We start from the raw sequence: 16,854 nt of genomic DNA, 5'->3' as shown, positions 1-16,854 counted from the left end.
ATTTGCAGGCTGACCATGAGCAGAAGGAAACTCTAAACTAGTGACGGTAAGGTAAAAACAGAGCGCCACCCAGAGGTAAACACAGTCATTTACACTGTGCAGGACTATTGATGGTCCAATGAGCAGCAGTACATGTTGGACATTTTTTATAGAATAAAGGAATTCCTCACTCAGTGACCTTCTTTGAGATGCAGTTTAGAGGCCAGGAAACAACATCAAATCAGACACCAAACTGACATCAAGGAGTTCATGTCACTATTAGCTCACCTCTCTGCAGCAGACGCCTGCTGGTCTTTAAAATTAATGGGTTGACTTTTAGACCGGTCACTTGCTAAAGACACACAGCTGGGTTCAGGTTCAGTTTTGAGTTTCTGAAGGATCCTGACAATTGAAGCACAAATCTTTAATCAAGGACTCATCACATAAAATAAAACGCTGACAGAATTTTAGACATTATAATAGTGACTTTAAGTTACATCTTTCTTGATGACTTTTTTTGTTGAAATCTATTAATGACATGATTCAACACAGTGTGTGCCGGTCCAGATTCAGGTTCAGGTCCAGGTCCAGATTCAGGTCTACCATTGATCCTGTGAGTGAAGAAAAAGTGTTTTTCATTTGCAGTCACAGAAGCTGATGAAGACTTAGAATACCCTCATCATGCCAAAGAGAAACTGATTTGCAGGCTGACCATGAGCAGAAGGAAACTCTAAACTAGTGACGGTAAGGTAAAAACAGAGCGCCACCCAGAGGTAAACACAGTCATTTACACTGTGCAGGACTATTGACAATGAGCAGCAGTACATGTTGGACATTTTTTAAAGAATAAAGGAATTCCTCACTCAGTGACCTTCTTTGAGATGCAGTTTAGAGGCCAGGAAACAACATCAAATCAGACACCAAATTGACATCAAGGAGTTCATGTCACTAATAGCTCACCTCTCTGCAGCAGACACCTGCTGGTCTTTAAAATCAATGAAACGTTCATGAGACCAGTCACTCTCTAAGGACACACGAATGGGTGGAGGTCTAGTTTGGTTCCTGTGGATAATGATGGAGCAGTGATGTGAGTGCTGAGCTGTGACATGGAGAAAAGTCATGTACAGTTAGAGATGGTCATCTCACCTCTGAGCTTTGGTTTGGCTCTCATGTTCCCCACACAGAGTAGTTTCAGAGGGAGGGACTCCCTCCTCTCTGTCCTCACACTGATCCATGCTGCTGAATTCACATCCACATCAGCTCACACACACTTTCTACCTTCACCTGCAGAGAAAATACAAATCATTCATGTGTACATCGACTGTCAGGATCAGGTGTCTCCACTGTGTAGTACTCATTTGATATGTTTGGAAACTCACCTTAGGATTTAGTTTAAGGAAAGGCATCAGGTGTAAAACTCACAGTTAAATTAAAATTTGGTGGGTGCACTTATTTTGGCAGAAGTCAATTGATTTCAATAATAACTTAATTGCAGTGTTTAGGCTGTCATTTCTAGCATCTACATGGATGTTAACATCACCTAGTATGATTATTCTGAACTCACCACTAAATCAGATTAAAAACTGAGCATGAGCCGGGTGGATGATACATAACAAATAGTTTTTTTTACTTTCACAGTTAGGGTGCAAAAGGCAAAGATTCAAGCTTTTCGTATGCTGTATCCAAGTTTTTGTAAGGCATAGTGAATGTAAAGTGAATATGTTGATCAGTGTAGTGTAGTGAGGGTGTGCTGGGAATGCCTAGCAGCAATGTTCCCTCTAAGCTGTGCACGTGCACAATCGCACACTGCTGACACGTGCACAGAAAATCAGCGTTGCACACAACAACAACAAAAGATCCAACCTGAATTGAAATTAAAATAAATACATAACAATTCATTTTGTGCTATTTTGTAGTGTGAGTCAGTAAGTGACCGGTGACTGCAATTCACATTTGTATATCCGCAGCTAATCAACACCGTTGACAAGCTATTACAGCGTCCTCATGTGCCGACACTGGTATAGCTAGCAAAGCTAGCAAAGACACGCTAATGACAACCATTGGAGATGTGAGCAGGACAGACGGAAAATTTGACAGAAAAAGTGTGGACTGTAAACTATATACCAGTTTTTAAGTTGTGTAAAATGTGGCCATGTAAAACCAGAGTTATAATGAAAAAATATATGTAATATTTTTTCTTCCTGAATACTATCGATGTTTATATTTACTGCCGGAAGAAACATTAAATGTAACTGTTGTGTAAACTGTGTCATGGAAATAAAAGGCTGTGAGGAAGGCTACTTAGATGAAGTTTATTAGGAGACAAGTGAGGAGCGTTCAGCTCCAAGAGCTTGGGTTCTGACCAGCTTTGCCTTGCTAGCAAGTAAAAGATGTTCATCTTGTTTCTGTCGTTAACGAGAATACGTTTCTAAACTAGCGGGGCCTGTGGAAACGCAGACCCAACAGCAGCGTTTTATAAGGAAAGCTCTTGCTCCTGTGAGCAACCAAACTGAACTGAAAATTTAAATGCAATTAGTCCATTTGGAGCACAGAATGACTTAAAATCCCTGAAATGTCACCACATTTCTGCAGTTTGTCCATTTTGTGCTCCAGATGGGTTAATTGCATTTTAAATTTTAATTGCATTAATCATGATGAAGTATTAATCTGTGTTAATGCATGAACTTTGACAGCCCTAAAAATAATGTAACTAAACACTTGAAATAAATATAGTCAAGAACACCCCATGCCCCCTTTAGGCTCAGTCCTGCTTACTGCAGATATCACCGCTACATAAAGTACCACGAGGTAGAACTTACACATTGTGCTTGGTTGATGACCAAATTTGCTGTATGTTGTATTTAAAAAGAAATGAGCTGCTATCTTGAACAAATCAGCGCTTCACTTCTGAAGGAAAAAGGGGCGGGAAGGAGAGGAGGGAGATTTCCACAAACAGAGGATGTAAATAAGAGACAAGGGAGGATAGAAGCATTCCTGATCATATTTACTCCAGCTCATGTTTCAGAAACAGCAAATACTCCAAACACTTACAAAACAAAAGTGTCTCCAGCTGAAGCACAAAAAATGTCAGTTTAATGAAAACAAATCTTCTTTATTTTAACTGCAGCTTCTCAAAACTCTGCCCTAATGAACAAACGCATCATTTTCTCTCTCACACTGACTCACTCCTGAACAATGAGGCTTTGCAGCATAGTTGTGTCACACCTGCCCTGCAGCTAAACTGATCACATCAGTTTTACTGTAAATAGTAGTGGTCATGTGATTTAGAAGACAAGCATCTTCCTCGTCGGTGCCGTCAGTGTGGGACCAAATTCTCCATGTTATCAGATTTGTAAGCAGCAGCTGAAACTGTCACATGAATGAATGTTCATCAAACTGTTTGATTCTGGCCAATCAATAATCTATAATCATGTGGATTTGTCTTCAAACACAAGAGTGATCTAAAGTTTGTCTTGATATAATAGCTGAACATCAGGTCCAAACATCACAGAGCAGAAAAAAACAGTCAAAGTATTAAAGAAGGAACCAAAGCAAACTTACAGTTTCTTCAAACACACGCGGACAACAAGCTCCACTCCACACCTGGACACGGACATGGACACACAGTTGAGCTGCTCCCTGGAAGGAGGCGTAACATAACACCTGAACACTGTGAGAGTGCCACACCTTCATGTACTGATTTACAAATATGCCGTCTGACTGCTCAGGCGGAGTTTAAAACATGTTAAGCACCAAGGGGCTTTCTGAGCTTCCTGCTCAAAAGTCACATGTCCAAAATGAGCATTTCTCTGCAATTACGAACTCTGTGTAAACAATCTTGGTATCAAAATAAAGTTAACACTTGTGAGAGTTCATCAGAGGTGTAAATATTACAGCAGATATTATTGTGTCAAAGTTACTGAGGCTGGGATATTTGAGTATCTTGATTTTTTCCTCATCTAATTTATTTTTGGTTTTGTTTATTTTTTTTAAAACCACTTTCAAAATATGATTCGCTTCACATTTAAGTCCAGAAATCCAGGAATCAACATATGAACATTCTCTGTGCAAATATTGATGCTGCTGAAGTGAAACAGTGGAAATTGACATCACTTTTAATGAATAACAATAATTTAATGAAATAACATTTTGCCATTTGGGACATTTTAGCACCATCTGTTGAAATGTCTTAGGTATTGAACAGCAGAAATGATTTTACTTTATTTACATGCTTAATATGTTTGTTTCAGCTTCTATTGGCCGATTTGCATGACTGATACCTCTTTTTAATCATTTCAGCCGAGAGAATAAACCTGGTTTGGTCTCAGCTTTTAGAAAATGTATTGCTTCCTTGGTTGCCCATGAATCTGTGTGAACGAAGCTCTTTGTGTTTGTTTATGGGCATTTAATGGAACAACAACAGCACTTTTAACTGTTTGTTGTTTTCGCTGTGTTTGCTGATCGTACAAATGGTTTAAATGCGCTTTTAGCTGAGATTCAGAGGTTTGTGTGGTTACCACACTTTCCGATACTTACATTACTGAGATCGTGTTGCAGCTGATTAAACTGAATCTTCTCCTTTTTGAATCCGTTACTCATCTTATGAGAAATGAGAAATAAAATCAAACAAATGTCGAAGATTAAAATGGCACAATACCATATTTTTCATTTCCCAAACTGCACACGAACAATTTGTCCCATCAACAGCAGGATTCAGCAAAACAAGACGTCCTTCAGACTTTAAAGTGCTGTCAGTTAAATGAGGAGGTGGCTGGAGAGAGAGTCCTGAGCTTCTCTGCTTAGGCTGCTGCCCCCACGACCCGGACCCAGATAACCTGAAGAAGATGTATGGATGGATAATAATGATAAAAAATAATACTAATAATGCACTGCACATGTCATTTATATGATCTTGCATTTAAACACTGATTTCAGCCACCAAGGTGTGAGTGAATAAATCCAACACAATTCCCACCCTGAGATCAAGATGTTTGGATCATTGCTTACTATGTCCACCCCCAGAAAAACGCACCCCAAGTCTTGCGATTTACCAGAGTCTGTGCAGGCTTGTCCATACCTCTTCTCTTCTTGTTTGTCTGTTTTAGGCCTTAGGTACAACAGGTTGAGCAGCAGGAGAGTGGAACATCATCGTTAATAATAACTGAGTCCAATTTGGTTATGAAGAAATCTTAGAGGGTTTTAACTTTGTTTTAAAGCTTGTGAGTGTTTGCTGTTTCCTGTGTGAGAAACCTCTGAGTCGGCTCCCCAGTCTGTGGACTTAATGGTGCTGAAACTCAGGGTGCTGCTCTATGTCCTTGGTGCTGAAAATTGAGCTTAACACGACTAATTGATTTTGTGAATTCTTTTGATAAATAACCAAAAGGTGTGACTGCAATAAGCTGGTGTTTTCCTGCTTGTCTTTTATCCTTGAAAATGTTATTTTATTTTATTTGGGACTGAGAACATGAAGATGTTTTACCTGCACTGAAATGTGTGTTTTACACTTGAAGAAAAAGGAGAGTTCAACGTTTTCAACAGGTGTTTCTAATAAAGTGGCCAGCAACATAACATAACATAACATAACATAACATAACATAACATAACATAACATAACATAACAACACGGTTTTTAAATGCCAGGTGACGCCACAGCTGGTCTTCTGGTGAAAACGATCCCGTTGCACCTCTGACTGCTGACAGAACACCTCCAGACATAAACAATATCAATCAATACACTGATTATAGTCTCATGAATTTAAGTCCGAAAATGTTTTGGGTCTTTTGCATGTGGGCAATACTGACCAATTTTAGAAACAATCGTTGTTGAGTCTTTTATTGAGGTCTCATAGTGACTGTTTATGGTCCAGCTCCAGGGTCTAATAGCCACCATAGTGAGTTTTCTTTTGGAGACAATTTAGCAGGGTTGAAAAAATACCTGTTTCCCTCGTTTTCAGTGACTCACACCTTTTCCCTCCATCCCACTCCCCAGGGGTCACTGGCTGGTTGCGTTTCCAGCCCTACCAGCCAGTGACAACCAATCACTTTGTCTGACTGGCTGCTTTCTGCTGAAAGTTTGATATATTGATATGTTGAGGACAGTGATCATCAGAACTTCTCCAGCATCTTGATCTGATAAAAATTACCCAAATAAAATAATAAAAAAGCTTTTTAAATAATAAAATATTTTTATTTTCACACTGAACCACAACTCTGTCTTAAGATTCAAACTAGATATTCTCTTGGTGAAATTCCCAGGGTGGGGTTTTCGGGTTTTCCATTTAATGTTAAAACCTTTTGAGCTCCCAGTTTCCATGGTGCCATTTTAGTGTTTGATTTTAAAATCGTTGGTTCATTCCAATTTTCCTCATTATTCCCACGCCCCTCAAACAGGGGAAGGGAGAGGGAGAAACTAATATTATAATATTTTAAATCTTGTCAAAGATACATTATGTGAGGATATATTTACAGATATCCTCACATTATAAAAAAAATATGAAAACACTGATTGGCTGTAGCTGACAGTTTGATATGTTGATGACACTGCACATGATGTCAGTGATGACATCATCTTCTCCAACATCTTGATCTGATTAAAATGAACAAAATTAAACAGTAATATGAATTAAATATCTAAAACAGAGATTAATTCTAGGAAAGTTGTTACTGTGATCACGATACATGTGAACTTTATTCATTATATAGACACAAGTCATCAAATAACTTAAAAAAAACAATACCTATACTCACACAGCACTTTTTTTCTTAATTCTTCATTTTTCAGAATTAAAACATTTGTTAGTTCACATATATGAAAAGAAGCATGGAAAAATTATCCTCTGTTCTCTGTGATCTGTAGCTTGGTTGATGAACAAATCCATGTCCATGTAGTGGACGTCCCCCTCAGTGAGAGAGGCAGATATGAGCTGAAACACAGGAATCAAACCAGGGACGCTGCTGTTATGGAGCTGAACTGGAACCATTCAGACACTGAGGCCCTCTGAACACATTTTAATTACAGCTGTGCAGAGACACACTGATGACTGACTGGAACACTCTGATTCACATTTTACATCAACACCATCCTCACACATGGTTTATATTTGGCCACTAGAGGATTGTTTTATAAGTGAGCATACTGTGTATGAAAAACATGATGTGTTGTTCCTAATAAAATGGCAGTGTTACATTTAATATTGGATACATTTTAATTAACTTAAAAGAGATTAAAAGTCACGTGAACAGGAATATAACTATGATTGTTGAAGTGTGTCTCTGCCTCCTGATCAGGCTGTAATACGTCTAATATAAACTCTAAGGAAGAACTTATTTATTCCACTTTATAGTGAAAAGTAAGATATTACACACACACACACACACACACACACATATATATATATATATATATATATATATATATATATTTTTTTTTTTTTTTTTTTTTTTTTTTTTTTTTTTTTTACTTTACTTTTTTTACTTTATTCATGATATTTTTTTCACAATGTCTTGATTACGAATTAAAAGCCCTCTAACTCTGGTGCAAAAATGCTTCATTTCTTAACAAGTCTTTTATTGTGAAACACTTGCAGGAACATGGTTTTTAAAAAAATAAACTGATCTTGAATTAATGAACTGTGAGAGCAGATTAATATTATCATGTGGTATGAAATTCAACTGAAATTCAACTGAAGCGCTTTCAGAAACTGAAAGAGCATCTTATAGTGACAGGTTAGAAATATGAAGAAATGTGATTGCGGTATGTTGATGACACCTCGTGTTTGCACCAAGCTCTTTCCATAGAAAACTAAATTTAACTTGAATCATGTATATAACAACAAAAACTGCAGAGAACTACGGGATTCTAGCTGTTCTGCTGAAGGTTATGAGAGGAGAGCTCTGTCAGCTATGTTCAAAAACAAACAAAAAATTAATCTGATGTTGTTTGGTTTAACGATAAAATTGTGTTTTTTGTTCTTCAAACATACCAGCATCTTTGAACACATCTAACTGGATGCAGTAGAATGAGAGAAAGTGAAGACATCTGCTGGAAAATCACCATCACCATCACTCTATTGGATTTTTCTTTTCTTTGATTGAATTTAGAATACTGACTATTTTGATTACTGAATTTTAATAATTTCTTGATTTGTAAAGCTTTCAGTTTTATGCCAAATGATGTTGGTTAAAAGTAAACAAACAACACAGTATTTACTTTGACAGGAATTTTCTTTTCTTTTTTTTTCTACATTTTCCGAGAATATCTCCTGCTGATATCAGTCCCGTTTTTTGTTGTTTATGTTTCCTGTAGCTATAGAAACCTAGAACCAGAGCAGCAAGACAGATACAAGCAGACAGACTAACTATGAGTCCAACAGATCCATCCTCTGTGTCTCCTCCTGTCTGACCTGCAGGTGAGAAACAGGTGTGAGGTGTCAGCTGTCAGGTAGGTGATGAGTGAAGAACAGAACAGAATCCATTTCCTCTTCAAACTGCTGTCAGACATTATCTACTGCACTCTGATCACATCACTCAGACCAGCTGCTTTCTACAAAGTCTCATCAACAACATCTTTAGAAACAAACATCAACAACCAGGAAGCAGCTTCACCTCTGATCACACACACACTCAACTCTACTCACTCACCTGGAGGATCAACAACATTCAGGTAAAGGATGCAAATGGGTTCGTTCTTCAATAGGGCAACCCGTCCGCGGTTTGGTCTTCCATTGATGACGCGACATTCGTATGTTCCAGTGTCATTAATCGTCACATTGTTCAGAATCAAAGACACGTCTCCATCCTTCATCTCTCTGTCCTGCAGATCCACCCGGTTCTTAAAAGATGGATGCTGCTCTTCTGGATCAAACTGTTCATCTCGGTACAAGAGGACATGTTCCATCTCCAGATCGGCTCTGCTCCACTCTGTAACTATGATGTTGTCATTCGGAGCTCGACATGTCAGAGTGACGTCCTGTCCAGACTCAGCTGTGATAGTTTTCTGCTCTGAAAGAGGAAACAATTCAGAGCAGAGAGGTTATTGAATTATTTGTATTATTTTAATGTATTGCATTATTGATCTTTTGTGGTTACCTTATTGCTATGCTGAGTGACTGTGCATTTTCACTAATCAAGAATCCTAATTATTAATGACTTTACTAGGAGGCTTTGTCTTTTACACATGGGATCAGTTAATGAGTGTGCCTATGATACTGAGTTATCCAGAGGCAATAAGGTGGAGTTGCCGGGCCACCAGAGGTGGAGGTAGGTGAAAATAAAAGAGGGAGAAAATATGAAGTGTTCATTGTGATTGTCACCATGAGGGCAAATGCTGCCAATGCATTACAGTGCAACTGCAACCCCACCTCCACCCGTCAGCACATCTGAATATTATGACAATATCTACAAAAAATAGGATTGTTATTATGCAGGCAGCTGCTGTATCATAGCTTAAATTTATACTGTAAGCAAAAAGATTTGTAGCTGTATACTGACAACTGGAACTACAACACATCACACGGACACACACATTACAGTTCTTTTTCTCTGTGGTTCAAATTGCAGACAAAGCACTTATGTTCACACAAACAACAACTCGTGATGCCCTCAAAGACATAAACAAACTGAATATGAAATATGAAAATAAACATTTTAGAAGTAACATTTAAACAACGCAGACACTGTTTATTTCTCTTAATAAAAACATCCTTATAAATCTCACCTGCAGAGACAAACATGAAGACACCGACAAACAGCAAAGCCAATGCAGTTACAGCAGACATTTCCGTGTTGTCCAGGTCTGCTGATCCGACACGTTGATTTTCATAAAATCTGAACCTTTGGTATCTCCTGTGACAGAATAATAGAACCTGACTTTAAAATCTGACTACATGAAATTAAATTTAAGGATTAAATAAAACTTTGTCTTTCAGACACTCGTCCAAACTCAACACTTCTCAACGTCTCTGAAGGAAGTCACATCAGAGTGACGAGGCTGGACAGCAGGAAGATCAGAAAGTGCGTCATCATTAAAGAGCAGAACAGGTTCAGTTCTTGAATGATCTCCACAGAACAAAACAAACATATTTACAGTGAGAGACAAAGAATAGCAGAAACAGACATGACTGTAATCAGAGTAGAGGCGAGTAACAGAGTACATTTCCACTTGGTTGAGGTGATTTTTTTTTTATGTTTGTGTTAATCGACTGAAGCTCACAGACTTCAGTCAACCTGTCAGATTACCTAAAAGACTGAAAGGCGTTAATTTTAAACACTTACTGTTGTTCTGAAGGATCTCTGACACCTTCAAACACTCTTCTGATCATCAGGATGGAAAAAAATCCACACAAAGATTTCTTCAAAAAGTGTCTGAGGTCACCTTGTTAAAGTGTTCTATATACCAAACAGCCTAATGTGAATGTTTGACAGTTATATTTCAATAACAGACAAAAACAAAAAGATATTTAAAGATAGTACAACATGTGATGGAACAGCCAAAGAGAGAGGAGGTGGAACCAAGAGGAACCACTAAATTTTCACTTCCTTTCTCTGTGCTGGCAGTGAGTCAACATAAATTTAAAAAAGAAACTGTGGTCATCAAACAAACACTTTAGATGGAATAAGTTGGATGTGTTGGACAGATTGTGGTGGAGGAATCTGAAGTACCCACAGGAACATGCAGGCACTGAAAGGTGGTGGATTCAAACACAGGATCTTCTTGGTTTGAAAAGTGTTCTGCCAACAATGATAATAATAAAAACATAAATAATAATTATTTCCTTCCTTTGCCTTTGAATATAACTGTTGTGGAGGCTCTTATTATTAACAGTCTGTCATCTATATTTTATTTATTGATTTTTATTTATGTATATATTTTATTTATACATTTATTTATATTCTTACATTATTTTTTGTCATTATTCTCATGATTGGTTATATTTTTAAGGATCATGACATATGAAAACAGAGATAACTACTTCTGGTTTGAAGACTGTAATCTCTAAATTTACTTCAATGCTCACTATTAGATTCGTCTGTGTTCCAGTCGTAACCTTACCAGTGTGACAACACTGCCACCATGAGGTCAAATTGAAACATTGTACTGAATCATTAACTTAAATATTCTCATAAATACATTAGAAAAGAAAAGCAAATTATATGTTATATTAGAAACAATGGAAACCTGAAAAAGAAATTAAAAGCTTAAAGTGATTTCCTTTAAGAACACACCGGGGATGTAAGAGAACGGTAAGTGTGGTTTTTCACCTGATACACATGCTGTCATTTGTGACCTGTATCATTACATTTCTATCAAACACAGCTTATACAGAGTAATACTGATAAAAGAACAAAGCTGGTTGTGGATCAACTCAGAAGAATTTTATTCTGATGTTTGAAACCCATCTGCTGCGACCGGTTGGGGTGAGAGAAGGAAAACAGGATAAAGACATGCTGTGGAAGAGAGACAGAGGTTAATAACAGATATGATTCAATGCAGAGAGGTCTGTTAACACATAGTGAGTGAGAAAGGTGACTGGAAAGGAAAAACTCAATGCATCAAGGCAATCCCCTGGCAGCCTACGTCTATTGCAGCATAACTAAGGGAGGATTCAGGGTCACCTGGTCCAGCCCTAACTGTATGCTTTAGCAAAAAGGAAAGTTTTAAGCCTAATCTTAAAAGTAGAGATCGTGTCTGTCTCCCGAATCCAAACTGGAAGCTGGTTCCACAGAAGAGGGCCTGAAAACTGAAGGCTCTCCCTCCCATTCTACTTTTAAATACTCTAGGAACAACAAGTAGGCCTGCAGAGCGAGAGCGAAGTGCTCTAATAGGGTGATATGGTACTACAAGGTCATTAAGATAAGATGGGGCCTGATTATTTAAGACCTTGTATGTGAGGAGCAGGATTTTGAATTCAATTCTGGATTTAACAGGAAGCCAATGAAGGGAAGCCAAAACAGGAGAAATATGCTCTCTCTTTCTAGTCCCTGTCAGGACTCTTGCTGCAGCATTTTGGATTAGCTGAAGGCTTTTCAGTGAGTTTTTAGGACATCCTGATAATAATGAATTACAGTAGTCCAGCCTGGAAGTAATAAATACATGAACTAGTTTTTCAGCGTCACTCTGAGACAGGATATTTCTAATTTTATAGATGTTGCGCAAATGGAAGAAAGCAGTCTTACATATTTGTTTAATATGTGCGTTGAAGGACATGTCCTGGTCAAACATGACTCCAAGGTTCCTCACCGCGTTACTGGAGGCCAAGGTAATGCCATCCAGAGTAAGAATCTGGTAAGATACCATATTTCTAAGATTTTCAGGGCCGAGTACAATAACCTCAGTTTTATCTGAATTAAGAAGCAGAAAGTTAGCGGCCATCCAGGTCTTTATGTCTTTAAGACATTCCTGCAGTTTAACTAATGGTGTGTGTTATCTGGCTTCATGGACAGATAGAGTTGTGTGTCATCTTCATAGCAGTGAAAATTTATGCTATGTCTTCTAATGATACGGTCTAAGGCAGGGGTGGGCAATTCCAGGCCCCTAGGGCCGGTGTCCTGCAGGTTTTAGATATGTCCTTGATCAAACACAGCTGATTTAAATGGTTAATTAGCTCCTCAACATGTCCTGAAGTTCTCCAGAGGCCTGGTAACGAACTAATCATGTGATTCAGGTGTGTTGACCCAAGGTGAGATCTAAAACTTACAGGACACTGGCCCTCGGGGCCTGGAATTGCCCACACCTGGCTTAAGGGAATGTATGTTCCATAGAATGTAAATAGAATGGGTCCTAGCACTGAACCCTGTGGAACTCCATAATTGACCTTAGTGTGTGAAGAGGTCTCTCCATTTACATGTACAAATTGGAGTCTATTAGATAGATGTGATACAAACCACTGCAGCGCAGTATGTGAAACTGGAGCAAGTAATTATTGAAGTTAACTCAGAAAGATCGATTGGAGAAAAAGAGTCTAAATGAATATCAGTGGTACTAAAAGTAGCTGTAGAAAATGTTACATCTGTGAGATGTAGCAGAGAAAACAGAAAACCACCAGACTGTGGAGAACACAGATGTCATGGATTTGGTTGAGTTACGCACTGATGAGCAGAGAGAGGAGGAAACTTTTTTTTTCTCATGTCCTACACAGAGACATGTGTGCTGGGCTAGAGTGCTGGTAATCTTGTAATATCACCAGTGATACTGACAGTACATTTACAGCACTTAACTGAAATTGTCCTCACTTTATAATACAATCAGATATTTCTTTGTTTTTCAGTTTTCTTCTTCGGCTCCATTGTAGTTTAGATTAGACAATGTGTGCCCCTTGCAATTTATTGTAAAGCTTACTTACTACTTACTTTATGATCTTATTTTATTGTAAATAAAGTTACTCAGCAGCATATAGGTTATTCCAAACATCAAGCAACATTATAATGATACACACATAAATAAATAATTATAATTCAATAATATTGTTGATATGAGTGAGAAGAATGCATGACATTTACATTATAGATGATAAAACATTTTTATTAATACTTAAGTAAGATTCTAACTTTTAATGTAGCAGCTTTTCATATCATAGATGTCTATGAGCTCATTTACCTATAATCTGCACCGATTCTGTTGACCCTCTTTGTTCTTTGTGGTCTCCTTGAAAAAAACCGTGATTCCACACCAACCAGGAAGTTTTGTGATAAAGAAACAACAGGTTTTCATAGATAATCATTACAGTGTACTTACAGAGGAGCCACAGAAGAGAGATGTTCTTCATTCTCCTCTCGATGTCAGATCGACAATTTGACCAGTTCAGTCACTTAGGTCAAAACCTCCTCCTCTTCCCCTGTGACAGGATGGTTTTTGGGGAAAGCAATGGGTTCTCTATTTAAATGCAACAAAGAAGAGAGAAAAAGCTTTCAAATGGTCAAAGTGAACAACACTTACTATAAAGCATCAAAATTAGCTGACATAAAGGGGAACATGGGTACCTCTGTGAGGCCTTCACTGAATGTTAAAACAAACATTGTGAGTGGCTGAAGTCAGTCAGGAAGCCACAGGCAATAATAAAAAGTGTTGGGAAGGTTACTTTTAAAATGTATTCCATTACTGAATACAGAATACATGCCCCAAAATGTATTCTGTAACATATTCCGTTACGTTACTCAATGACAGTAACGGATTCTGAATACTTTGGATTACTTAATATATTATCATGCTTTTTACAACAACGTGAATATACTATTGCTGTGTGATTTATTACTATTACTGAAGGTCCGCGACTCCGAACTGTAGCAAAGGGACCTCTGACTAATACGGCGGGGTCGCTGTCGGCTCGTAGCCGAAAACTAGCTTTACTTTGTTGTGTGGGTCAACTTTTCTTGCGAGAGACAGAGAGAGGCTTTGAAAGACTGCTCCAACGGAACTTATTGTTTTCGGAGGAAAACACGAACACAGTGTACAGTCGAGTCTTAATAGCTTACTTACAACTGGGCTCGTCAGGCACTCTTGGCTGAAGTGGTTATTATTATATTTACATGCTTCCAGCTCCCGTTTTTCCTCGACGACAACTCGTACCTTTCCACTCCCCTTTTTCTCCCTCCTCGCGCTCACAGACACATAACGTGTATGGCAGTCCATTCTCCCTGCAACACGGACTACACTGCCCATGATGCTACATTCTTTAGAGCTATGCTTGTAGCATTCTGCCTGTTAGCTTAGCACAACAACAACAACGAAAAGGCGCTCTCTCACCCAGGAAACACACAGTCGCAGAGAGAGAGAGAGCGTCGCCCTGTAACCATGGCAACCGTAACGCTGCCGCCTGGAACAACAGAACGTAGCTGTCAAACAAAACCCAAACAGTCCTGACCCGCGACAATATGAAACAGGAAAGTACCGCAGTGTAATCCATTTATTTCAACAAAGTAACTGTATTCTGAATACCACCTTTTTAAAAGGTAACTGTAACGGAATACAGTTACTCATATTTTGTATTTTAAATACGTAACGGCGGTACATGTATTCCGTTACTCCCCAATACTGTGTGATGCCTTCAGTGACAGCACGTCGTTGAGATTTTTCCTCAAACTTTTCGTATTGAACCTAAATCACAGTTACTGATTTTGTTTAACGGAACTTGTTATCTTCCGATAGTTGATCGTGTTACATATTCGTAGAAACAGTTCGCATCATCCTGTAGCCGATAGGGCAGAAAAACTTCCTGTGGGTTTACCTGTCACTGACTTCCTGACATCGCAGGTGCTTCTTCTTCTCATGCCCCCCTCTCCCCACCCCCTGCTAATTAAATCATGAAACTGATCAGTGATCAGCTGATCGGATTTTCTCTCATTTGTTTATCGCCCACTTTGCTCCACAAAGAGGAAACCAGCGGGAACTGTGCAGGGGAGGGTCTAGCAAAGTAGAGTAGAGTAGAGTATGTGGCACTCATAGGAATCTTTGTATGCAGGAAGAGGAATGTCATATAAGGCATGAAACATCCTCTTTTTACCCATCAGCCTTCAAAGGCCTGTTGAGATTTTATGACCAGCCATTGCTTTAACATAAACCATACTTATCACAGATAGAATGGATTCACATTAAGCAGAAAGTGCAGCAGATTTGAGTGCAGCCACTTTGTGTTTATCATATTCAGTGTGCTGTTTATTTTAAGTGCGGGTCAATTTGAGCAAATATGTTGAAACATGTTTTGTCCCAGTCTCTGCGTGTGTTAGGTAACTGAACTTTGATCAACAGTTTTGTTTGTTTTTTTTAGATAAATTTGAACTTGCTATAACTGGGAAAACAATATTAATGTTTCAATGATCCTGCAGCACATTTCACCCTTAAAACATCCCAAAATGATTCGTATATCATCTGTCTTAGAGCTCAACTAACCCAAACTGGATGCTGTAAAATGAGTGAAATGAAGCACAACAATGTAGCAAACATGGTAAATCTCTCAAAAGAGAGGTGATACAGAGGCTGAGGCATTGACCTGGATCTGTTTCCTAATATGGTTTAGGTAAAGATTGCAGTCATCCTCTGCCTTTACCAAAGTTTGGGGACACTCTGATAGGGCTTCAATCTGGGACTTTCTCGGATGAGAGGTGAAATGTCTCCAAGAAACTTAAAGAAGTTCAGACGCTTTTCTTTCCAAGTTCCTTAAATTAGCTGGGCATGAAGTTGTGCTGAAACATAAGTAAAAAAACTAAAATACATTAATGTATTCCAATCTAATTACATATTAGAAATTATAGAAACAATATAAAACAGTTGATACATGGTCATACCATGTAAGACCAAAACATAAGTGATATAGCTCATTTTGTGGCATAACACACATTAACAAAAATAGGAACAAAGCTAACGCAATCTAAAACTGATTACTAATCAAACACTGATTTTCATTTTTAATGAGAATACCAACTGTGAGTGGTCATCTTTACCATGCTTATACTTTACTACTACAAATTTACACTAAACCCCAAAACCAAATACATAAAGTATAAACTATGCACCTATCTGTCCTCAATAGTCCTAGATTCATCTTTTTTTTCCCCCAAGGATGTAGTTTTGTTGCAGTTGGAGTCTAACAACTTTTTTTGATTTTGCTTGCAAAGTGTGCCAGCATTACAAGTTGACCATCACCTCAAGGAGCAAAGTGGGCTGGCACATGCACAGACAGACCCCAGGTGGTGCTCAAGCACAAACCCTGTTGGCCTCTTATTCCATGAGTCACCTTTTCTGTGAGCCTGTTTTTATCATTTTTTTTATTTTTGTCACGGGGTGCCGAGGCAGGCCGTGTGGATTAATAACGGACCCAAGATGCAGACTGCTTAATTGGAGGGTGAGCTTTATTAACAACAGGTGAAGTACAACAAAAAAGG

The 16,854-nt window shown here is 38.4% G+C and overlaps 2 protein-coding genes across 2 annotated transcripts; both read right to left on the bottom strand.

Moving 5' to 3' along the window:
* Positions 1-15: 15 nt before the first annotated feature.
* LOC308392935 (uncharacterized protein) lies at positions 16-3,671 on the bottom strand. Its single transcript, XM_080876313.1, has 5 exons — positions 3,541-3,671; positions 1,126-1,263; positions 940-1,041; positions 477-590; positions 16-381 (listed from the first exon to the last, which is right to left on the bottom strand). Exons 2-5 carry the CDS (start codon positions 1,212-1,214, stop codon positions 264-266), a joined length of 423 nt encoding a protein of 140 aa, XP_080732439.1. The 5' UTR covers positions 1,215-1,263; positions 3,541-3,671; the 3' UTR covers positions 16-263.
* A 3,895-nt stretch (positions 3,672-7,566) lies between these two features.
* LOC308392883 (programmed cell death 1 ligand 1-like) lies at positions 7,567-9,793 on the bottom strand. The gene is made up of 3 exons (XM_080876195.1): positions 9,695-9,793; positions 8,620-8,979; positions 7,567-8,381 (listed from the first exon to the last, which is right to left on the bottom strand). The coding sequence occupies exons 1-3, from the start codon at positions 9,753-9,755 to the stop codon at positions 8,185-8,187; spliced, it is 618 nt and encodes a 205-aa protein (XP_080732321.1). The 5' UTR covers positions 9,756-9,793; the 3' UTR covers positions 7,567-8,184.
* Positions 9,794-16,854: the final 7,061 nt, after the last annotated feature.

This window comes from Rhamphochromis sp. 'chilingali', assembly GCF_963969265.1.
Source record: "Rhamphochromis sp. 'chilingali' genome assembly, chromosome: 1".
Lineage (NCBI taxonomy): Eukaryota > Metazoa > Chordata > Actinopteri > Cichliformes > Cichlidae > Rhamphochromis > Rhamphochromis sp. 'chilingali'.
The sequence above is the reverse complement of the archived record's forward strand: the minus strand, read 5'-3'. Positions and strand labels throughout refer to the sequence as shown.